Raw genomic sequence first — 24,822 nt, 5'->3', positions numbered from 1 at the left:
CCATTCCTTTTGTGAGTCTAGTTGGCTTTGCAACTGTAGAGGCATTTAATGGCCTTGATCTTACCTCCTGTGGACACAGTTAAGAATATCATTGAAGGTAATCAGGGCAAATACACAGACACTTCATCTCCACCCAATTGCATTGATGCCAATTGTATTATCCAGCTTTCTCCATTGCTACGATCAGCTAACTCGCAAGAACCTTGGGATTGAGCCTGGATCGTATTGAGCTGTATGGCTTGATACTGCAGACGGTTGAGCCATCAAAGAAGTGTATAATAATGAGAATTTCAAGTTGTGCCATAAACCATGCAAACGAAACTGGATTAGTTACTAAATCTCGAGCTCCAGCTGTGTTGGCTGAAATGTGATGTTCCTGTTTATAAAATCTAATCCCTAGTGGGTAAAAGTCCAAAATAGAGAACTATCCTTCATTAGTACAATGTAACCACAGCCTGCTTGATCAATAGCTCCAAGGCAGCCAAAGACTGCTTGTTTACTCCTTAATATCTGGACGGCTGGTAGCATTGGTATTCAAAGTCAGAACAAAGTCTGCAACCTTTTGCATCGAATGGTGGTAGGTATTTTTCAAGTAAATATCTAGGTTAGATACTGTGAGGGGACTAAGACCTCACGCTGTATATTTTTATAAAATGTACATAGATTTCCTCATGGCTATTTCTAAAATTTAAAAAAACTGGACAAAGACCTTTAGAATAGCTGAGCCTATGTCTGTCTGTGACCCATGAATAAAAAGAGTTATCTGGCAGTATCAAAGAACATTGCACCTTGTTATCTCTGAAGAGACACTAACAACCCTCCTGTGGGCTGCACAGATCAAATTCGAAGAGAACTAAACAAAGTTCATCTGCATTTCATAACCCGGGTTGACCAACTGGAGCCTACTCATCTGCTAGGACAAAGGGCTGTGCAATCTTTCTTTCCATTCTTATTGGTTGAGACATTTAACCATCTCAGGGACCCAGATGAGGGATACATATCCCTTGTCAAAGCCAGTAGAGAGGTAGGAGTCATGCGACATGGACTTCTTGCTTGTGTGACCAGTAATATTGCCTTGCTGTATGACAAAATTTCAGTCTGCTGTTTACCGTTATACAAGCAGCCTCACAGAAAAGGGGCTCGGCCCAGATTGGATACCTGGCCCCTTCAACACTGTTTCTGATGGAACTTCTGTACCACCGCCTACAAGACTGATCCATCTCTGTTTGCCTATCTCACTGGGTGAAGTCAACACCTCCAGAAAAGTGAATTGTCCAGCATCGGTTTCAGCCTGCCGACCTCTGTGAAGGAATACCTAATTAGACTTTGATTCTGGACTCTGGAACCCATGTGAAATATCATTTTTTTTCCCTCTGTGGTCTCTGCACTGTAAATCTTTCTTTTCTCTATCCCTCTTTTACTGTATGACTGCAAAGGGAGCAGCATTGTAACACCCCTGTCCCCAACTCCCCACCACACACATTTTACTGTGTGCAAATAAAGTAGCCCTATGAGTTCATCTTATCTCAAGTTTGCTGTGGAGTTTTCAATCAGAATTGGATCACACCAAAACTGAAGGGTTGGGAAATATGCATCTGCTTATAAAGCGGGAATTGAACCAAGACACCTTTCTGTTTACGGATATACGAATTAGGAGCTGAAGTAGGCCTCTTGGCCTCTTGAGCCTGCTCAGCCATTCAATAAGATCATGGCTGATCTGATTGTAACCTTTCACCCCCTTGTTTATCAATAATCTATCTACCTATGCCTTAAACTCTGCTTCTACCACCTTTTGAAGAAGAGAATTCCAATGACTCACTACCCTCTGAGAGAAAAAGTTTCTCCTCATTTCTGTCTTAAATGGGCGATCCCTTATTTATGATACCTAGTCCTAGATTCTCCCACAAGAGGAAACATCCTCTCCACATCCACTCTCTCAATACCCCTCAAGATTTTAAAGAATTCAGTCAAGTCGCCGCTTACTTTTCTAAATTCCAGTGGATAGAAGCCTAGCCTGTCTAACCTTTCCTCATAAGACAACCTGCCCATTCCTGGTATTAGTCTAGTAAACCTTCTCTGAACTGCTTTTAACGTATTTACATCTTTCCTTAAATAAGGAAACCAATACTGTACACAGTACTCCAGATGTGGTCTCACCAATGTCCTGTATAACTGAAGCATAACCTTCCTACTTACATATTCAATTCCCCTCACAATAAACAATAACATCCCATTAGCTTTCCTAATTACTTGCTATACCTGCATGTTAGCCTTTTGTGCATTAGGACAACCAGATCCCTCTGAATCTGAGCTCTACAATCTCTCACCATTACGATAATATGTTTCTTTTTTATTCTTCCTGCCAAAATGGACAATTTCACATTTGCTCACATTATACTCCATTTGTCTGATCTTTACCCACTCACTTAACCTTACTATGTCCCTTTGCAGCCTCCTTATGTCCTCGTCACAACTTACTTTTCTCCCTACCGGACGGGTGGTGAGAGGAGAAATTAGTGCTGTTTAAACAAACCCCCTTCCTGTCCATAACAGTACATTTAATTGTTTTGTGTGTAAGGCGTTTTCGATGAAAATTAGCGCATGAGGCTAAATGAAAATTAATGCATGTGACTGAACCAGGCTTCCAGTATTAATACCTGTGGCTAATCAGTGATTTCTACAGGGCTGTACTGTACCAATTGATACTGTTGTTTGCATATTATCAAGCAATAGGTCTTGGCCAGTTGTGATATGAGTTATGAGACATTTTTGTTAAATATAGTGAAATTATAAATGTTCTTTATACAAGGGTTTCGATTTAGCTTTAAATGGTAAACAGCAGAAATTTTCCCCTATATTTCATTCACAAAACTGACTACTGTGCATGAAGATTTATTGGTCCACCCATTTTCCAAACCTTTCCCCTCTATGAATTTTTCTAGTACAGAAATTAGTGTTTCCCTTTTTGCATCTACTGGCTTGTGATACTTCTGTTAGTGAATAGTATGCTACAAGAGGATAGTTTATTTTCTGGTGCATTCTGTTCTTGTTTTGCAGAAAGTAAATGGGGTTCTGGAAAGCCCTACTGGCACAGGAAAAACGCTTTGTCTGTTGTGTGCTTCTTTGGCCTGGAGAGAACATTTAAGAGACAGTATTTCAGCAAATAAAATATCCCGTAAATTGAATGGGGAAGAGCTTTTTGATGGCCGGTCTTTGTCTTCATGGGGCAGTGCATCTATAGATGCTGACTCCGGTAAGATCAGCTTTCATCTTGTTTTCCTTATCCCATTAGTTGTCTGTTTTCCTGACAGCAGTGATTTACGCTAAGGCTCTAGCACCCCTCTGGCTTCTACCACAAACCAGTGACAGTTTTGGCAGTAAGATGACAGCGGGATGTGACACAGGTGATCCTCTTCTGTCCTAACCTGACACCCATAAATGTGTACTTTTCTCCCATGGGCTGTCTGAGGTAGAGCTGAGATTGGAATCCTAACTGTTTTTTCCCTTTCCTAGCGCTGGTGCATTGATACCAATTGTAGTGCTGCCACCGCTGCTTCTGCTTTGGCCTTGTTTTAGGGCAAACCTGGAAAACTCATATATTGTAATTAAAACCCCACCTTGATGAATTCATTAAGTAACAACTGTGCGATACTTATTCAGCAAAAGCATTACTGACCCTGGTACCACATCTGAGCAGGTGTCTGGAGGTAACACCAAGTAGAGTTGGGAGTTTTTATAAGTCCTTTTGCTGGTGAGGTTTTGAAAATAGAGACATTTTGTGCATGAATTGTGAGCATTAGTAATAAGCATTGCCAAAGCCAATGTTCCTGAGCTTGAAAAGAGAAAAGTGGACCAGTTTTTTGTTGGCTAACTATTAGATTTATCCAAGTGTAGAAGCTAGGCAGGCTCAACTCTCCTGACGATTAAATACTGCACTTCATCCAGCATACGCACAGTAATTTTGGTGAGGTATACAAGGGCCACTGCTACCTTTAGAACTCTTCTTTAATATGTATTGACACTTCAGAGATAAAAGGTGTTTATATATTTAAAAAGTTGCATATTTTGACCATAAATTATTCAGAGCTTTAACACTGCCTGATTTCCTCAAGTACTATAAGGAAACAAAATCCAAACATCACTGGCTTTAATCCCCTGCATTGAATTTGTGTTGGAGCATGTGACATTCCCGCATGGTATGTCCTTTTAATTGAGTAACTTTTTTGGGCTCGGATGGTCTAAAATGACTTTTGCTCATTCATTAGGAACGTGTGAACAGAGACAAGGAATAAGCCCAAACTGAAACAGTTGGGTTTAGTTAGGCAGCACAGTGGAGGAATCAAACCTACATTGTGCCATTCAGTAACACTGTGTGGTGTTCAAAGTGTTGTGCCATTATGTTATATACATTAGAAATTTAACCACAATTCTGGTTTGAATGTATTTCAAAAATATAAATACTCATGTTTATGATAATGAGTGAATTATTTTAAAAAAACACAATTTTCACTAAGTTCAAATGTCTAGTCTATGATAAATTAACAAAGGTGACTGACCAAAGGCTTTGCCATACCTTTGATTAAGCCAAAAGCAAAAAACTGCAGATGCTGGAAATCCAAAACAAAAACAAAAATAAAAATACCTGGAAAAACTCAGGTCTGACAGCATCTGCGGAGAGGAACACAGTTAACGTTTCGAGTCCGCATGACTCTTGAAGTGATGGAGCATTAAAAATCGGGGATGGGGATGGACAAGAGGTCAGAATTGGAGGAGTGCATGTTGATACTTGCCACTCGGTTCTGCTTCGGTGACTTTTTCATTGATGCTTTGCCTTTGTCAGCTGTTCAACGTGCATGCTAATTTCCTATTTTGGGGCATATACCACTGGTTTTAGACAAAGGAAGAATAAACGATCAGTTAAATGTCTCTCAATTTTGAAGAAAGCCTCTAGGTGGCTTGATAACCATTCCTTTCATGTCTGCATGTCCGTCCATGGCCTGCTGCATTGTTGCAACGCAAACTGGAGGAACAGCACCTCACCTTCTGACTAGGCACATTACAGCCTTCCGGACTGATTATTGAGTTCAACAATTTTAGATCATGAACTCTCTCCTCCATCCCCATCCCCTTTCCGACCACCCTCCCCAGCCTTTTTCCAATAATTTATATAGATTTTTCTTTTCCCACCTGTTTCCATAATATTTAATGTATTTCTATCCATTGTTTTATCTCTACCTTTAAGCCTATTTTGATCCCTTCCCCCAACCCCACCCCCACTAGGGCTATCTGTACCTTGCTCGTCCTGCTTTCTACCCTTAATGTCACCTATTATCACATTCCTTAGATAATATCACCACCATCAACACCTCCTTTGTCCTTTTGTCTATGACATCTTTTGGTTATCTCCACCCATCACTGGCCCTCTATCTAGCTCTACCTGTGTCCCCCCCCCACCCACCCACCCAACCAGCTTATATTTCACCTCTTTTCTATTTTTCCTTAGTTCCGTTGAAGAGTCATACGGACTCGAAACATTAACTGTGTTCCTCTCCACAGATGCTTATCAGACCTGCTGAGTTTTTCCAGGTATTTTTGTTTTTGTTTTGGATTTCCAGCATCCGCAGTTTTTTGCTTTTATCTTACTGTTATAATTTTCCCCACTTTAACATAGCTTTAGTAATTATATGCTTCTACTATTTAAGCGACATTGATGCTATGCAAAACCAAGCTTTTAAATTAGGTAAATGGGCCTTATGTGAGACCACATCTCGAATACTGTGTACAATATTGGTCCCCTTATTTAAGGAAAGGTGTAAATGCATTGGAAACAGTTCAGAGAAGATTTACTGGATTAATACCTGGAATGGGCAGGTTGCCTTATGAGGAAAGGCTGGCCAGGTTAGGCTTGTATCCACTGGAGTTTAGAAGAGTAAGAGGTGACTTGATTGAAACATATGAGATCCTGAGGGGTCTTGACAGGGTGGATGTGGAAAGGTTGTTTCTTCTTGTGAGAGAATCTGGAACTAGGGGGTCGCTGTTTCAAAATAAGGGGTCACCCATTTAGGACAGAGATGAGAATTTTTTTTTTCTGAGGGTTGTGAGACTTTGGAATTCTTTTCCTCAAAAGGTGGTTGAGGCAGAATCCTTGAATATCTTTTAAGGCAGAGGTAGATAGATTCTTCTTGAGCAAAGGGGAAAGGTTATCACGGGTAGGCAGGAATGTGAAGTTGAGGTTAAAATCAGATCAGCCATGATCTTATTGAATGGCGAAGCATGCTTGAAGGGCCGTGTGGCCTACTCCTGCTTCTAATTCGTATGTTTGTATAATCACTCCAAAGGAATTTCTCAATCCTTAATATCTATATTAGAATTACAGTTGACAGCCCCTTTGTGTCTTCATTGCAAATCTGAAAACCGTTCTTGTGCTGTCCAGTGAACATGCTCATACAGTGATTTTGTTAATAGGAAGACAGGACAAAATACCTGATTGATCTGGCTGCCACATGTTGCCAATACTGTCCTGATATGTTTAGAAAGTTACTTAGTTATTGCTTTACTAGTGTTTAAACTTGAATCCAATTTTGCATTTTACATGTCTAGTGTCTCACTTTTACCTTTTTGTTGATGTGTTAATATTATCTGAATTTCTCTACTCAGCAAGTTACAGTGATATCCCAAAGATCATTTATGCCTCAAGGACACATTCACAACTCACTCAAGTTATTAATGAGCTAAGGAGCACAGCATACAGGTGAGATATTTATTTTGGAGCAGCTCTGTTAAACTTTTTTTCGAACTTCAGTGACAGGTTTAATGGGCACGAAGATAGTGAACTATTATTAGCTAGTTTTTGGCAACATACTTCAGTGTACTTCAATCTTAACACTGTTAATAGTGGGTGTTACTTAATTGGCAATTATGTTGATTTTTTAAAAATTTAGCACCTTTACCTGCACTGCAGAGATCTATGGGTCAGGTTTTGGGTCAGGACCCCCATTTGACCCTGTCGTTGGGTCCTGACCCAGCATTGTGAGAGAAACAGTCACGAAGCAGTAATTTTCTCTGATTTGGCAAATTAGTGGCCAGAGGATGGGCTCATTGTCCAATTAAAGATGGTGGGCGGGCTCTCTTAACTTGAGGGTCAACAGGAAAGGCCGGGGCTGGACCGCAGGCCAACTGGAAAATTCCTTCAGGAAAATGGCCTGGGGGTGGAGATGGTGCCGGCATGCTGGGCTGTAGCGTGAATTTCCGTTCCCACCCACCTCCAAAAATTCTGCCCTATAATTGTGAGCTTTCAAAAGCTTGCCTTTTCAGAATTCCCTGCATTACATGTTTGTATTTCCTTTATTGAAAACTAAGAGTTCTCTGGAGCTGAAAATTTCAGTGATCTGATGTTCTGAACCTCCGGTTTAACCAGCTACAAGTAACAAAGGACCAATGTGAACTGGTTCGGATTATGTTGTAGAATAATTTCTACTGAAGCAAGTTATTGTAAATTATTCTACGTGACAGTTTAAGAAAAAAATGATTTTACATCCCTTGTTTCTTTTTAAGTAAATGGGGTCCTTGGCACATACTAAGTTGAAGAGATTGCAGTTTATGCTACAATTGGCTTTAAATGACTGTTTCTTTTGGTTGATTTTCATGTTACGATTTGTGTGATAGGCTAAGATTATGTTGGGTATCATCTGGCATTGTTGAGCAATTGAATCTGTGTTATTTCACCTTGTGGAACTGTAAATTCATGCTCTGCAGTTTATATTCATGTTTATTGTATTCAAAATTATAGTTTATGAATGTTTGCATATACTACGTGATGGAAAATACAGATTCAGTAGTTCAAATTAATGTCAAAATCACTGCATTGTAACTACTTCTTTCACTCCTATTACCTATGTAGACCAAAGGTGTGTGTTCTTGGGTCAAGAGAACAGCTGTGCATCCATCCTGAAGTAATGAAACAGGAAAGCAATCATGTAAAGGTAAAAATGTTTCTGAATTGTATTCAAATTATTTTTCTTGGGTCACTTTCTCTAGTTGCATTTTTGTTGTTTGCCAGCTTTTATCCTCCAAATCGTGAAGGGAACCCAACTGATTTGTGATATTATCTTGAGACACCATAAAAAATACAAGAGATGAGAAAGAAAGTGAAATAATTTTGAAGTACTATTTAAGAAAATTGGAATAAATTAACTTATTAAATGTGTTGATGTGAATCAGAAATAATTGCTGGTTGCCAACAATTACTAGAATGCAAAATTCATAAGCGATTACATGAAGTATCAATCATTTTCTGTCTAGTGCATGTTGACTGGATATCTTTCTTTGAAGCCAACTAGCTAATTGAAAAGGAAACTGCCATAAACTTTATTCTTGTTGGAAAAATTCAGGGACCATAAATTAGAGGAATAAAGTTCCTAGTGATTGTAGATATGTAACATCATGCATAAAATATTGTATTTTGAGTTTTGCATATCATTGTTGTAAAAATTGGACAAAATTTCATTAGGATTTGAGGGTCAGTATTTGTTCTCTGGAAGTGTTGTTTGTGGTGTAGCTGTTTATGTTGGGTTGCCTAAATTGCCTCTGCAGATATCTATGAAACTGACTACATTTCCTTGCTGTGTTTCTTTATTGGCAACCTTGTACTTATAGAGGTCTAGTGGCACAGCATCCTGCCTCTGAGCCAGAAGCTCAGGGTTTGAGTCCCACCCCTAGATTTGATGGCCAAGGAAGCTGTGTTCATAACACGGCCAAACTGGTTGAATATTAACCTGCAAATCCTTCCAACATGCACTATTGGCAGGCAGCAAGAGTGGGAGAGATTCCTGGTACTTGTGATCTCCTTGTGATAGAAAGTAAGTTGGAGCCTCTACTGTCACTATCCATAGCTTCAGACTACTAATGCATGTAAAAGTGCATGTTGCCACAGCAACTCGGACTCCACGAGTGAACTGTATCATACCACACCATCACTTCTTATAGCTAACTCTGGTTGTCATGAATTGTTAAATATGTAAGTTATTATAAACTAAAATTTAAATTATTGTTTGTCTTTATCAAAGTTTGCAATATTGGTGTTTGAGGTACAATGGAACCCCTATTTGATAAGAGCATTCCTTCCTGCAGAGTTCAACATTTGTTTATCACACTGCCCACTTAAAATTTCTTCGTAAGATTTTCAGTTCAAGAATAATTTTGCTTTGTGCAGCTGTGCCCACTAAGATCCAGCAAACTCGTTTCATGCAGGTCTCTTAAGCCAGCAGAGAGAAGACATTAATTCAGGATGAATTCAAAACTGATAAAATTGTGTGCTAATTTCCTGTGCTGCTGAATCCCCCAGATGCAGACTTTTTAACCTTTTATTGCCAGTAGGGATGTCTTTTTAAGCAAATTCAGTTTCAGAAAAACCTGTTCTGCAAAGCATTGTTGTACTTTGAGGCTTTCAAGGAGAATCAGGTTTGCAATGATTCTTTCATTCTGCCTGCCATTTTCCTAATTTCAGAATTAATTCACTAGTGCTTCCGTAGAGAAAAGCTAGTAGTAAATATCAGCCAGAACTGGGATTCAAGTTCAAGTTCCCCAGTGAGGATTCTAGCAGTTAGATTTATCTAATGGGTTCCCCATTCCTGTTCTACTTAAAATTGGTGATACATTAAAAGGCATGCCTTATGTATCCCCTGATGGTTCAATGAATATTTGATCTGTTCTGATCAAGAAGTTCACCAATTTGTGTCCTGCTGTGTGCTAATTTAGCTGCTTTTAACCAGCACAGCTTAGAACCCTGGGTTAGGGAGACCACATTCATGGAAATTTAATGGAATTTTCAAATGCTAATTCCCGTAGCTCAAGTAAATGATCAGACAGTATTTTTGTGCGCAGGATATATTAACTTGAGACTTGACTTTTCCTTTAGGTCCACATGTGTCGAGCAAAAATATCCACCCGCACTTGCCATTTCTATAACAATGTGGAGGGTAAGTGCTGAATACATGAATTCTAATATTGAGATTATATATTCTCTGTCACAAAAAGCACTTGTATTTGGTTTAACACTCAATTGCTACCTCTGGAGCAGCAATCTCAGCTGCTGTTCAGCTTTGAGCTGAGCTTCATTTCCTATGCGGTATTGATTCTGTTACAGGATCGGATTCTCCCAACTCCATAATATTCCACCTTTGCCCCATCTTGCTCCAGTGACCTAGATGCTGAAACACAAACCTATGATATTATCATCCAGGAGCTCAATTTCTTTATCACTTGCTTACTCATCCCCACAGCCCATAAGTTACAATGTATCTGCATGTCCTCTCCTGTACTCATTGTCCCTGTGCTTGCAAATCTCCACAGCTCCCTATGTCACAATCAATTGGCCTCCTCCCTTTCAAATCCTTCTGTGGCCTCCTTCATTTTCTGCTCATGCACGAGGTTACCTCTGTTCCCCATTCCATCTGTCACTGCTCATTCAGCTACTATACTCCTGCCCTCTGGACTATCCTTCCTCCAGCCCTCTGCATTGCTAATTTCTTTACTTATTTCAGATTCCTTGGGCTGAATTTTGCTGCTCCTGGGGGAGGTGGGTTAGGAGGCCGGACTGTGAGCAAAGTTGCAAACCGGGTCAGCTACCCGCATGTTCCCCGCTCCCAGCAATCTTGCCGGTGGCGGGGTCAACACAACAGGGGCTACCTGCCTGGCAGTGGTGGGTAGTCAGTTAGGCCCGTTAATGGATTCCCCTTCCACAATGATGGCCTGACACCTATAGTCAGGAAGAATTTTTAATTTTTCCCAATGCTACAGAACTCACCTCCATTTTGAAGCCCCCTCATGGTCTCCTAACTGCCAAAGCAGAGCCAGCCTCTTCCAACCACTGCCAGCCGACTATTGCTGTGGCCATCCTATTGCATTTCCAACCTCCTTGGTCCTCCCGCCATCCTTAATTGGACTCTTGGAGGTGGCTTCCCAATTGTCAATCTCTGGGAAGATCACAAATGATGTATTGCCATGTCCACTGAAAGCTGGCCAACGTTGGGCTCGTGATCCAACCAGGAAATTTCATCCCCTTATCTTTGAATTTTTTCCACCTCTGATATTTACATATTTCCTTCTTCCTTTCCTCTCACTGATCACTCTTATTTCTTCCTTGTAGGCTGCTTTGAGAGATCTTTATCTGCTCTATGTGAGGAGTAATACAGAAGTGGGAGTTGTTGATAAAACATAATCTAACGTATGGCAAAAAAACCTTTCATGCCAAATTATCTTTGTTTTTCTTTAAAACTAGCAGGATAAGTGAACTTGAAGCTTTGTCTATAACAGCAAAGCAGGCTGTAAGACGATTAAATATATATACATGACTTCCAGGGATAAGTTATGGTCTGCCCTTTGCTAGGGGTAGATTAAACTATAGATTTTCATCATTAATTCAATCTGGATGTGACCCTGCCAGTTCTGGTCACCTAAAATTTGATGCCTAGCTGTTTCTACAGTTGAATTTGAAAATTGCCACAGGCAGGCTATTAGTGAAGTTCTTTTTTTAATTAGTTTCCTTTTCCAAAGAGTTCATACCATAATATTATTTTGTTAATAATTCCACTATGACAGAAGCAGGAGATATTTATTTTTACCACCTTAAACTTGGTCTTTTCTACCCTTTTCAGTTTTTTAAAAAATCAGAATAAGTCTTGACTTTATATTTAGCAGGAAATTTTCAGACAGACAGTATCTCTGCTGCATGATGAATGCAGCTGATAATTAAATGCAAAATGTCAGCAGCATTTTCCATGACACTGATTTAACAAATGTAATTATGTGGGAAAACCAACTCAAATCGTTTTTCCTTAATTTACATGTAAAATGCAGCTCAAGAATTAAAAATGTAATGAAACACAGCAAGGTTTAACAACCAAGAAGCCTCAGAAGGGAAAAAGCATACAAGCTTTTGAAATATTCTCCTTTTATTCTCAGACCTAGAATTCCCTTCAACTGTGATAGGATCCATAACCCCGTTTGCCCCATTTCCCATGACCTTGCTCTCAGCCCATCCCTTTCTTTACCCCTCCCTAATGGCCCTCCCCCCCAACTACTATGATAGGGCCCCCTCTTTGTCTTCACCTTATACCCTACCAGTGTAGATATTTGACAGATAATCTAATTTGCAACATCTCTGATGTAATTCCACCATTTTACGCATCATCTCCTCTACTTTCCAAAGGCACTGATCCAGCAGTGATTCCCTGATTCAGTCTTCAATCTCCCCTACAACCTGCTCTTCATTTCCTGGCAAATTCTTATGCAAGTGCCGGAGATACTACAATTGCACATTAACTTCCTTCCACACTACTGTCCAGGACCCCAAATACTCCTGGGTGAGAGAACAGTTTATATTCTCCAGTTACTATAATGTATATTCTGCTGCACACTTATGAGAGCAAATACATATGAGATGACCATTTTGCTGAACACCTACCTTCCATCTACAGGGGTGACCGCAATCCTTCTGTCACTTGCCACTTTTAAAAATATTTCACTGCATTCTGGCCTCGTTGTCTTTGGTCTTTCTCTTGAAATTCTTGGAACAGCACTGCACCTTTCTGTTAAATGTTCTGTAAACCTCTGGTCTTAATATTGATTTTATTAACTTGTTATGGACAGGGGAGAAAGGCAAACCAGAACTCCTTTATTTTCTCGCCATCTGTCTGTAAGCAGAGGTTTTTTAATTTTTGAAATAGGCTGTGGAGTGTTTCCCAAACCTTGTTTGTGATGCCAATTTTAGAATCATAGTAAGTTTACGGCACAGAAAGATTCCACTTGGCCCATTGTGCCTTGGCCGGTCAAAAAATTGAGCCATCCAGCCTAATCCTACTTTCCAGCATTTGGTCTGTAACCCTGCAGGTTACTGGATTTGAGGTGCATAAAGCGACTTGCAGCAAACTCTCTTTAGGGTTAAATTAGAAGCATCATTTATTCACACATTCAACCCCGGGGAGCGGGGGGTCACAATTTCATATACACACACAAGTACACAATAAGAGCAGTTTTTACAACTATGAATAAGAATTAGAGAAAGAAAGTCCACTTGTATGGATATCAGTTCATGTGATTGCCAGAGTCCATGGAGAGTTCCTTCACGGAGGGGTTATGGATCTGGCGGGTTCAGCTAGCTGAAGCAGGAGTTACAGAATTCCTTTAAAGCTGATGGTGACGCAGCGAGATGAGGTTGGTATACAGAGCCTTGGTGTGGTTAGCACTCAATGGTCAGAGTCTTCCAGAGAAACAGGCTTTGAGGAGGCTTAGACTTAGTGCAGGCTGTTGGTCAGCCTGGAATCCTGCTGTGGTGCTTGCAGACCGGAGGTTAAACAGCAGACTTTTGTGAATTTAGAAATGAAATGTTAACTTTCTAAAGGTCGGAAGCTTAGGTCATGTGATGTTGCCCATTAATGAGCCAGTTGCCGGCCAACAAGCAGTTTTTATTCCTCTGGTGAAAATCCAGTAGTTCACCTTAGATGGTGGCTATTAATACCTCTACAGACATAACAAGTTTTGATGACTCTCCCTTTGTTATTGAACCAGGCTGGAGAGACAAATTGTCTGTTGGCCCCTGGTTTCGTTGATTGTAATGTATCTCAAAATGAGAGGTGTGGGTTGAGCTTTTGTCCTGTAACTGCTGTTGGAAATTTCCAGATACTGTCGCCAACTTGTGAATCGTGACATAGCAGCCATCTTGTGTTTCAATAAAGTCTACTTTTTAAGTAGCAAAAAGTAAGGTTTGATTTAAACAGTGATCTCTTTCATGCCTTAGGGGCATGACAAATATCAGACCTTAACTATAGTTCCCCCTTTTATGATATTGAATATCTACACTTCTAAAAACACTCATTCTTTAATTTATGATCCTTATACTTTTCCTTTAAGAATTTCATGAAACTTATGGGATTGTTGCTGGCTCCAAATCAGCCTTATCAATATGAAAGTACTCGAGGGGGGAAAATAGGAACAGGAGCAGGTCGTTCATCCCCTTAAGTCATTGTTTCTATATAGGTAGATCGTAGCTGGTCTGCACCTCAAATCCATTTATTTGCCTTTGCTTCATAATCCCTTGATGCCCTTGCCTAATGAAAATCTATCGATCTCAGATAAAATTTCTATTGACCAAACATCAAGATTTTTCACTGCTCTTTGTGTGGGGAAAGTACTTCCTCATTTTAGTCCTAAGTATTATTTGTCTAATTGTAAGATGGCCCTGGTGCTGGATTCCCTTGCAGTGGAGATCGTTTATCCTTATTTATCCTGTCAAATCCCTTTATCATTTTAAATATTTCAATCAGATTACTCCTCAACCATCTAATGTCAAGAGAATACAAACCAAGCTTATGCAGCCAGTCCACAATTTAACACTTTTAAACCTTGGCTTCCTGGTCAATCTGCACTGTATGCCCTCCAAGGCTAATATATTCTTCTGAACTACAGTGTCCTAAACAGAATACACTGCTCTAGTTAGGGTCTGACCAAAGCTCTTTATGACTGTAGCATAATTTTACCCCCTTGATATTCTAGCCCCTCTCTTGATATAAAATTGAGCATTAAAATGAAGAAATACATGGCAAAGAAAGCTTTATTGAATTTGCTAGTTGTACTGTAAAAAAAAAATGTATTTTTACTTAGATTTGAAAACCTCCATGCTGGTTGCTTGGGCCTAATTGACAAATTGAAAAAATATGCTGAAATAGTAACATTCAGTAGAAAACATTCTGTTGAACAGGTCAAATGCTGAATACAATATATCAGCCAATGGACTGAATATTATATTAAAATATACTTAGATATCTCAATTGGTAAACTAGATTATCAAAACATAGTCAACTGCGTCAAATCAATATCCCTTCCCCAGTTTCTTTTGGTCTGGTTAAGTATTAGCTATACTTGCTGCTTTGGTATCATCAACAAATGGCAAGCCCACTTCATCTAGGTCCATGTCCAAATTGATTAGGTACAGTGAATAGAACTGAATCTGTCGCTTAATGTTTCTGCCCAGATTCCCAGCATTCCAGTGGCCTTAACACGCACCCTGGATTTGGCTACATTCATTTTCCCAGGAGTCAGTGCAAGACAGGAACCTGTAGGTCAATCTGGAAGCACACAAGGTGAAAGATTTTAATGATTGATAATTACTGCGGCATACACAGTGAATTCCCAGTTTGACCTCCCTCCCAGTGTGATGCACAAATTGCCATAAAATTGAGTGTTGTCTATCTGAGATATGTACAACTCTCCCTGTCACTCCCACCGCCCCCTGCACCCCTGCCCCCGCCCCTGTCAGACATCATGCTAGTGATTTGAAGGGATGCCCAAACTAGCAGGTCTCCCAAGGAGGGAGTGTACTCAGTTGGTTGCATTCTCTCCCCTCTGAGTCAGAAGGTTATGGGTTCAAATCCCACGCAAGTGACTTGAGCAAATGATCCAAGTACACAACTTGGTGCAGTACTGAGGGAGCACTGCATTGTCAGAAGTGTCACCTTTTGCATAAGACTTTAAACCGAAGCCCTATCTGCGCTCTCATATGATTTAAAAGATCCCAAATCAACAATATTTTGAAGAAGGTATGAGATGTTCCCCCGGTATTGTGGAAAGGCACAAAGGGTTTGAGGGGCATAGATTCACAGCCTCACTTCAGATTAGTAGAACTGTTAATAATAAATAATTTTTAAAAACTAAAGACAATACAACACAGATTCGTTAGGATGCTGCCTGGTAAGAGGAAATATAAATACTAGGAAGGACTTGAAAAATTGAGGCATTCAAGGGGGCATTAGATGGTCATTTGAATAGAAGCAATGTGCAGGGGTACGAGGAAAAGGCAGGGCAATGGCATTAGGTCATAATGCTCAACTGGTGAGCTGGTGCAGCCACGATGGGCTGAATGGCCTCCTGTGCTATTAAAATTCTGTGAAATTTTGTTAAGTGATATAAAATGAAGTGCCACTTTTTTCATTTGTATCTAGTTTATGTTGTTCCACTCATTAGTACAAGCGAGCTGGAATCTCTATAATTAAATAATGCCTCTACACTTTACACTATCACATTTTGTACTTCAATATCTGTGTATTCAAAGGGAACATATTTCCACAAAATTTGATTTATCTCAAGAAGTAAAGACTTCTATTAGTAGCCGTCCACCTACCGTTTGTTAAATTGTAGTAATATTGTTGTGCGCATCTCACTGATGGATTTCTTGGACTTCATTTGTTATTTCAGAAAAGAGCACTGAAAAAGAATTTACACAGTCCATTCTGGATGTAGAAGATCTTGTTAAAAGTGGCACTAAACACAGGTATAGTTTGTCAATGGCAAATGTTTTAAAAAGATGTTCCTTTTTAAAACACTTTTCTAATTACTAGGTTGAAGAGGGTATTGGCTCAGGACCTTTTTACTTATTGAGAAGGGATTGGTAGATGAGACAAATCCACTGTCCTTATAAAACAGAATATCATGAAACACCCATAGTTTATATTTTCATTTGTTAATCCATCATATTTTAATGTGACTCTTGGGGAGGTGGTGGTGTAGTGATATTGTCACTGGACTAGTAATCCAGAGACAATGCTCTGGGGACCCAGGTTCAAATCCCACCACAGCAGATGGTGGATTCATTAGAATATGGAATTAAAAGTCTAATGATGACCATGAAGCCAATGTCGATTGTGGTAAAAACCCACCTGGTTTGTGAATGCCCTTTAGGGAAGGAAATCTGCTGTCCTTACCTGGTCTGGCCCAGATGTAACTCCAGACCCATAGCAATGTGATTGACTCTTAACTGCTGTCTGAAATGGCCTAGCAAGCCAGTCAGTTGTATCAAACTGCTATGAAGTCTATAAGGAATGAAACCGGACTGACCACTTGGCATTGAACTAAGCACTGGAAACAACAGCAAAATCTGCCCTGTCGACCCTAGAAAATCCTTCTTTGAAACATCTGGGGGCTTGTGCCAACATCTGGAAGGCTGTTTCACAGACTAGTCAAGCAACAGCCTGACATAATCATTTTCACAGAATCATACCTTACAGATACCAGCATCACTGGAGGTGGCGGCACACTGGTATACAGTCTGGACGGAGTTGCCCTGGGAGTTCTCAACATCGACTCTGGACCCCATGAAGTCTCATGGCATCAGGTCAAACGTTCGCAAGGAAACCTCCTGCTGATCACCACATACCACACGCCCTCACCTAATGATTCAGTACTCCTCCATGTTGAACACCACTTGGAGGAAGCACTGAGGGTGGTAAGGGTGCAGAATGTAATCTGGGTGGGGGACTTCAATGTTCATCAACAAGACTGGCTTGGTAGCACCACTACTGATTGAGCTGGCTGAGTCCTAAAGGACATAGCTGCTAGATTGGGTCGGTGGCAGGTGAAGAGGGAACCAACAAAAGGCAAAAACTTATTTGACCTCATCCTAACCAATCTGCCTGCCGCAGATGCGTCTGTACATGACAGCATCGGTAGGAGTGACCACCACACAGTCCCAGTGGAGATGCAGTCCCGTTTTCATATTGAGGATACCCTACATTGTGTTGTGTGGCACTACAACCGTGCTAAGTTGGATAGATTTCGAACAGATCTAGCAACTCGACTGGGCATTCATGAGGGGCTGTGGGCCGTCAGCGACAGCAGAATTGTACTCGACCACAATCTGTAACCTCATGGCCAGGCATATCCCCCACTCTACCATTACCATCAAGCCAGGGGATCATGAGGGGCTGTGGGCCGTCAGCGACAGCAGAATTGTACTCGACCACAATCTGTAACCTCATGGCCAGGCATATCCCCCACTCTACCATTACCATCAAGCCAGGGGATCAACCCTGGTTCAATGAAAAGTGCTAGAAGCAGTACCAGGAAAACCTAAAAATGAGGTGTCTAGCTGGTGAAGCTACAACTCAGGACTACTTGCCTGCTTACAGCTTAGGCAGCATGCAATGGACAGACCTAAGCAATCCCACAACTAGCAGATCAGACTTAAACTCTGCAGTCCTGCCACACCCAGTTGTGAATGGTAGTGGACAATTAAACGACTCACTGGAGGAGGAGACCCCACAAATATCCCCATCAGTGCAAAAGATAAGGCTGAAGCATTTGCAACAATCTTCAGACATAAGGCCGAGTGGATGATCCATCTCGGCTTCCTTCAGTGGTCCCAAGAATCACAGATGTTATATGTGGGAAAGTGTGAGGTTATGCACTTTGGCAGGAAGAACAGAGGAGCTGAACATTGCTTAAATGAAGAATGACTGAAGAAAGCTGCAGCATAGGGAGATTTGGGGCTCCACATGCATGAATCCCAAAAAGCTAACATACAAGTTCAATAGGTAATAGGGAGATCAAATGGAATGTTGGCCTTTATTTCAAAGGGAATGGAGTATAAAAATAGGGAAGTCTTGCTAAAACAAGGCACTAGTTGGACCACACCTAGAATGCTGTGAACAGTTTTGGTCTCCTTACCTAAGGAAAAATATACTGGCATCGGATGCAGTCCAGAGAAGGTTCACTATGTTGATCTTGGGGATGGAGGGATTTTCTTATGAGGAGAGGTTGAGTTGGTTGGGCATGTACTCATTGGAGTTTAGAAAAATGAGAGGTGACCTTAATGAAGCATATAAGATTCTCAGGGGGCTTGACAGGGTAGATGCTAAGAGGTTGTTTCCCCTTGTGGGGGAGTCTAGGGCTAGAGGGCATAATCTCAGAGTAAGGGGGCGCCCACTTAAAACAGAGATGAGGAGGAATTTCTTCTCTGAGGCTAGTCAATCTGTGGAATTCTTTACTGCAGAGAGCTGTGGAGGCTGAGTCTTTAAGTATGTTACAGGCTGAGATATATAGATTTTTAATCAGTAAGGGAATCAAGGATTATGGGGAAAAGGCAGGAAAGTGGAGTTAAGGATTATCAGATCAGCACTGATCTCATTGAATGGTGGAGCAGACTCAATGGGCCTAATGGTCTACTTCTGCTCCTATGCCTTATGGTCAGTCTTCAGCTAATTTGATTCACTCCACGTGATATTAAGAAATAGCTGAAGGCACTGGTCACTGCAAAGGCTATGGGCCCTGGCAATATTCCAGCAATAGTACTGAAGCCTTGTGCTCCAGAATTTGCCGTGTCCCTAGCCAAGTTGTTCCAGTACAGCTATAACACTATTGTCTGCCCAGCAATGTGGAAAATTGTCCAGGTATGTCCCGTACACCAAAAGCAGAACGAATCCCACCTGACCAATTACCACCCCATCAACTACTCTCAATCATAGTGAAGTGATGGAATGGATCATCAACAATGCTATCAAGCCGCACTTGCTTAGAAATAACCTGCTCACTGATGCTCACTTTGCATTCCACCAGGATCATTCAGCTCCTGACCTCATTACAGCTTTAGTTCAAACATGAAGAGAAGAGCTGAACTCCCGAGGTGAGGTGAGAGTGACTGCCCTTGACATCAAGGCAGCATTTGACCGATTGTGGCATCAAGGAGCCCTGGCAAAACTTGAGTCAATTAGAATCGGGGGGAAACTCTCCACTGGTTGGAGTCATTCCCAACACAAAGGAAGATGGTTATGGTTGTAGGAGGTCAATCATCTCAGTTCCAGGACATCACTGCGGCAGAGTTCCTCAGGGTAGTATCCTAGGCCCAACCATCTTCAGCTACTTCATCAGTGACCTTCCATCCATCGTGAGGTCGGAAGTGGGGATGTTGCTGATGATTGCACAATGTTCAGCACTATTCACAAATCCTCAGATACTGAAGCAGTCCTTGTCCAAATGCAGCAAGACCTGGACAATATCCAGGCTTGGGCTGAAAAGTGGCAAGTTGCATTCGCACCACAAAAGTGTCAGGCAATGACCATTTCCAACAAGAGAGAATCAAACCATTGCCCCATGACATTCAGTGGCATTACCATCATCAAATCTTCCACGATCAACATCCTGGGGGTTACCATTGACCAGAAACTGAACTAGACTAGCCATATAAATATTATGGCTACAAGAGTAGGTCAGAGGCTAGGAATCCTGTGGCAAATAACTCACCTCCTAACTCCTCAAAGCTTGCCCACCATCTACAAAGCACTAGTCAGGAGTGTGATGGAATACTCTCCACTTGCTTAGGTGACTGCAGCTCCAACAACACTCAAGAAGCTTGACACCATCCAGGACAAAGCAGCCCGCTTAATTGGCACACCATCTACAATCATTCACTCCCTCCACCGCCAATGCACATTGGCAGCAGGGTGTACCATCTACAAGAAGCACTGCAGTAACTCACCAAGGCTCCTTAGCACCTTCCAAACCCCTGACGGCGACCATCTAGAAGGACAACGGCAGCAGACACATGGGAACACCACCACCTGGAAGTTCCCCTCCAAGTGCCTCACCCTCCTGACTTGGAAATATATTGTCGTTCCTTCACTGTCGCTGGATCAAAATCATGGAACTCCCTCCCTAACAGCACTGTGAGTGTGCCTACACCAAATGGACTGCAGTGGTTTTAGAAGGCAGCTCACTACTTCCTTCTCGAGGGCCATTAAGGATGGGCATTAAATGTTGGCCTAGCCAGCAATGCCCACATCGAATGAATGGATTAAAAAAACTTGGAAGTGTCTCATGATAAGGATTTCAGCACTAATTGAACTGAAGTGGGAATGTAGGTGATGACATTCTAGAACTAGAAATAGCTGGCCTTCGTGATGGAGTGTATATGGGTTTGAATGATCATCTCCGGGCCAAATAAGACACACAGGTTTCAAGCAATCTTGTTCAGCCTCAGACATTGGCCTGTCGAGGGCTGGAAGTAGCCACGGAGCGAAGTTTATGGCAGGACCCAAAGATAGTGGCTTTGGCCTTCCCATTGGGAAGGGAGTATAATTTTGTTCCTCTGGTACTGGACATCTGCAGGCAATCTGACCATTCAGAGACAGTGGAGAAATCAAAGGAGATCGAGTTGGGAGGTAGAGCTGGGTGTCGTCAGCGTACATATGGAATTTGAAGAGGTTTTTCGGTCTCACCAGCAGGTAGGAGACGCATCATAGAAGATGGCCAAGGATAGATCTTACAGGCACACCAGAAGTAATGATGCAGGAGCGGGAAGAGAAGCTATTGCAGGGGATAGTTAGACAAGGATAGAACCAGATTCCAGCTGGCTGAAGGAGGAGATTGCCATGATTTCAGAAACATGTTTTAGTTTTTGTTTGGCTTTACTTCACATTGTATATTGTAAATTGATGTTGGATATTTGACTTTTTTCTTCTGTCCCATCCCCACCCCCCACACACCCAAAGGAGAATTTTGAGACAAGCAGCAAATGTTTTTGTTCTCAACAACTGAAGACTTACTTTTAGTGCTTATTCTTGGATTCCTGTTGGAATTAAATTAAGTTTAAAAAGAGTTTGAACGTTGATTAACAAAGGAAATGCATTGGCTTTCAGCATCTTTTTCGCATTTTTCCAAATCATTGCAGGTAGCTTTGGGTAAATAAAATAGTTTATAAGAGCAAGGCGAACGACTTACATTTATCTAACACTCTTAGCATTGAAAACATCCCAGAATACTTAATAAATCAGATTAGTAAAAATAGAGTGGGAAGGAGGGGATAGGTACAATGGCTTTAAGAAGCACAGCAGTAGGGAATAGTGTTTAGTATGCTTTTGAAAAGGCACTACTTGAAATTCGTAAATGTATAAATGCAGTACGGCGAAGAATCATAAGTACTTTGTTCAACTGAAATCTTCTAGTCTAGTTATGTTTTATTTGAAACCATCTTATAGAGTCATAGAGGTCTACAGCACAGAAAAAGGCCCTTTGGCCCATCAAGTCTGCACCAGTCAAACAAGTACTTCTTAAATGTTATGAGGGTTTCTGCCTCTACCACCCTTTTAGGCAGTGAGTTGCAGATTCCTACCATCCTCAAATAACCAGATGCTCTCTCCTCACAAGCAACGTCTGAATGTTGCGGTGAATGAGTTTATATATGTGCAGGACTATCCAATGTAACTGAAGCTATTTACAGTGCTAATGTGCCATTAAAGTACAAGGGTTATAAATTTTAATTGAAACGAGATGTTCATGTTAGCATATTTTAATATTATTGCAAGTGACTGATACTCGCCAATAAATTTACAAATGTAGGTGGTTGCTGAAGTAATTGGCCATGTGTTTAATGCTTAGACATTGTGATAATGTAAATGACATGCGTTGGAAGCTTTTCTCAAATTCAAAACTCAGTTTTCAGAACATTAAGATGTCAAGCCTGAAAGCATAATGGTTAGACCCTTAATAATCTGTAATTAATAATTGCCAGACGAGAAGAATACTGGGATAATGGACACAATTCTAAACTCCAGTGCAAGACATTATTTGAACTTCAGGCACATTGAATGTCATATTACCAAATTTTTGAACCTTCAGAATGCATTTTTGAGGAAAAACTGAGTTAACTATTATAATGTATTCTGGCAAGTTTGTCTTTCTAGAATCAGAAAAGTGATGGTATACAGGGTATAACATTTTGACTTTTAAGGCTATTTATAAATGTGCTTGAAGTGTCAAGTACATTCCTACATAATTTGAATTTCTTCACTGAACAAGTACGTTAATCTCACTTGATACTTTTTTTTGAATAGGGTTTGTCCTTATTATTTATCTCGTGCTCTGAAGCAGAATGCTGAAATAATCTTCATGCCGTACAACTATTTACTTGATCCGAAGGTATGTTCAAAAACATTAGCTTTACTTAACTCCTTTATCTTTTGCCATGGTTACCATGCCACAGTGTTTTAATACATTAGAAGCTCATAGATTCTGAATTATTTTGAATGTTTCTGAAGTAACGAAAAATGTCACCTGTTTTACATAAGGAAAGGTATGGGATCATATTTTCTATTGGGTTTGATAGATTAAAAATTGAATCTTTCTTTTGTCTCTGGGACCACCTTACCCAATATTTTTATATATATATATATATCTCAGAAATAACGCTATTAGTTTTCAGATGTATACTGATGACACCCACCTCTACCTCACCTCTCTTGACTCCTCCACTGTTGCTAAATTATAAGACTGCATATCCGATAGCCAGTACTGAATGCAGAGATTTCCTCCATTTAAATCTTGGGGGGAAAACTGAAGCCACTGTTTTCAGTTCCTGCTCCAAACTCCGTTCCCTAGCTACTAACTCCATCCAACTCCATCCCCCTCCCTGGCAACAGTCTGAGATTAAACTAGTCTGTTCTCAACCTTGGTGTCACATTTGACCCAGAGACACAGCTTCCAGCAGCATATTCATACCATCATTAAGACAGCCTATTTCCATCCCCATAACATTGCCCGATTTGACCCCGTCACAGCTTATCTACTGCTTATCCTCATTCATGCCTCCATTACCTCTAGATTTGACAATTCCAACACATTGCAGGCTGATCTCCTATATTCTAGTCTCTGTAAACTTGAGGTCATCTAAAACTCTGTCCATGTCTTGACTCACTGCAAGTCCACTCCCTATCACCTCTGTGCTTGCTGACCTACATTGGCTCCCGGTCAAGCAACATCCTGCTTTTAAAATGCCCAGCCTTGTTTTCAAATCCCTCCATGGCCTCAACCCTCCCTATCCTCTGTAATCTTCTGAAGCCCCACAGCTCTCAAGGTATCTGCACTGCTCTAATTCGGGCCTCTTGAGCATCCCTGATTTTAATTGCTTCACCATTGGTGACTGTGCCTTCAGTTTCTTTGTCCCCAAGCCCTGGAATACCCTCCCTATACCACCTTGCTCCTCTAATTCGCTTTTTTTGCTTTAAGACACTCCTTGAACCCACCTCTGTGACCAAGCTTTTGTCATCTGGCCTAATATCTCCTTATGTGTCTTGGTGTCAAGTTTTGTTTATAATGCTCCTGTGAAGTTCCTTGGGGCATTTCCTACTGTTAAAGGCACCATATAAATGTCAGTTGTTGTACATAGATTTACTATTGTAATCACATTGCTAGGAAACACTACAGAATATGGTCAGACTTTGTAATAACCAGTAGTGTAACACATCGTTTTGCAATAAATATATTTTCTTATCCTTATTCCTGTTATAGCCTACAGAAGAACTTCAGTGATAATAAATTGACATCCCAATATATGCTACTTTGGTGTGCATGAGTTTATTATACTTAAATTTAATTACAGAATACCATTCACCTTCACTGATATTAAAACATCTGTTGTTATCCTGAATCAAAGCCTAGTGTTAGATAAATTTGTCTTTCACGCAGACACTTAAAACAAGATTGCAGTTCAATCTGATCATTGAAAATTTTTGCTGCTAGCTTGTTATGTATCAACTATTTATTAAGGAATTTATTTAAGGCTTAATTTTCTATTTAACTGACTATATTTTTCCCCTAGAGTCGCAAAACGCACAATATAGACCTACGTGGCACTATTGTTATTTTTGATGAAGCGCACAATGTGGTAAGTATTTTATGGCTATAAAATTGTTTGGTATGGTACTAGGTCTTAAAAGCTTGTGTTAATATTTGCAATTTTAAAATGGCTAAATGTATCTAAATTAAGTTTTACATGAAATGTAGTCATTTGAAATTGATCAGTCTTACTAGGATTGTAAAATACACTGAAGGGGTTGTCTATTTAACAGTTTCTAAATTCACATTCAAGGTAGGTAGCAGACTAGGGAATTCTTGCTTTTGTAAGAAAAAAACTCCACTTTTTTACTTTCTATGAATAACTGGCTCATAAATGTATTTTTTCACTTAAGTTATTTTAACTTTTATTTAACTTAACTTTTATTT

General features: G+C 40.6%; 1 protein-coding gene across 8 annotated transcripts in view; it reads left to right on the top strand.

Annotated features, from left to right (window-relative positions):
• Nucleotides 1–24,822, top strand: part of rtel1 (regulator of telomere elongation helicase 1) — a 149,453-nt gene that overhangs the window by 14,653 nt on the left and 109,978 nt on the right. For 6 of the 8 annotated variants that reach the window (XM_041204951.1, XM_041204952.1, XM_041204953.1 and 3 more), the window contains exons 3-9: nt 3,058–3,253; nt 6,658–6,751; nt 7,901–7,982; nt 9,917–9,977; nt 16,249–16,324; nt 22,656–22,740; nt 24,419–24,484. In XM_041204951.1, the coding sequence (XP_041060885.1) occupies nt 3,058–3,253; nt 6,658–6,751; nt 7,901–7,982; nt 9,917–9,977; nt 16,249–16,324; nt 22,656–22,740; nt 24,419–24,484 (660 nt within the window). Of the gene's footprint in view, nt 1–3,057; nt 3,254–6,657; nt 6,752–7,900; nt 7,983–9,916; nt 9,978–16,248; nt 16,325–22,655; nt 22,741–24,418; nt 24,485–24,822 lie in introns of those variants that run through there. The other 2 variants (XM_041204955.1, XM_041204957.1) reach the window with 2 other exon arrangements.

Source organism: Carcharodon carcharias, chromosome 14 (assembly GCF_017639515.1).
Source record: "Carcharodon carcharias isolate sCarCar2 chromosome 14, sCarCar2.pri, whole genome shotgun sequence".
In the NCBI taxonomy this organism is placed as follows: Eukaryota; Metazoa; Chordata; class Chondrichthyes; order Lamniformes; family Lamnidae; genus Carcharodon; species Carcharodon carcharias.
This window is presented reverse-complemented; position numbering and strand designations above follow the sequence as displayed.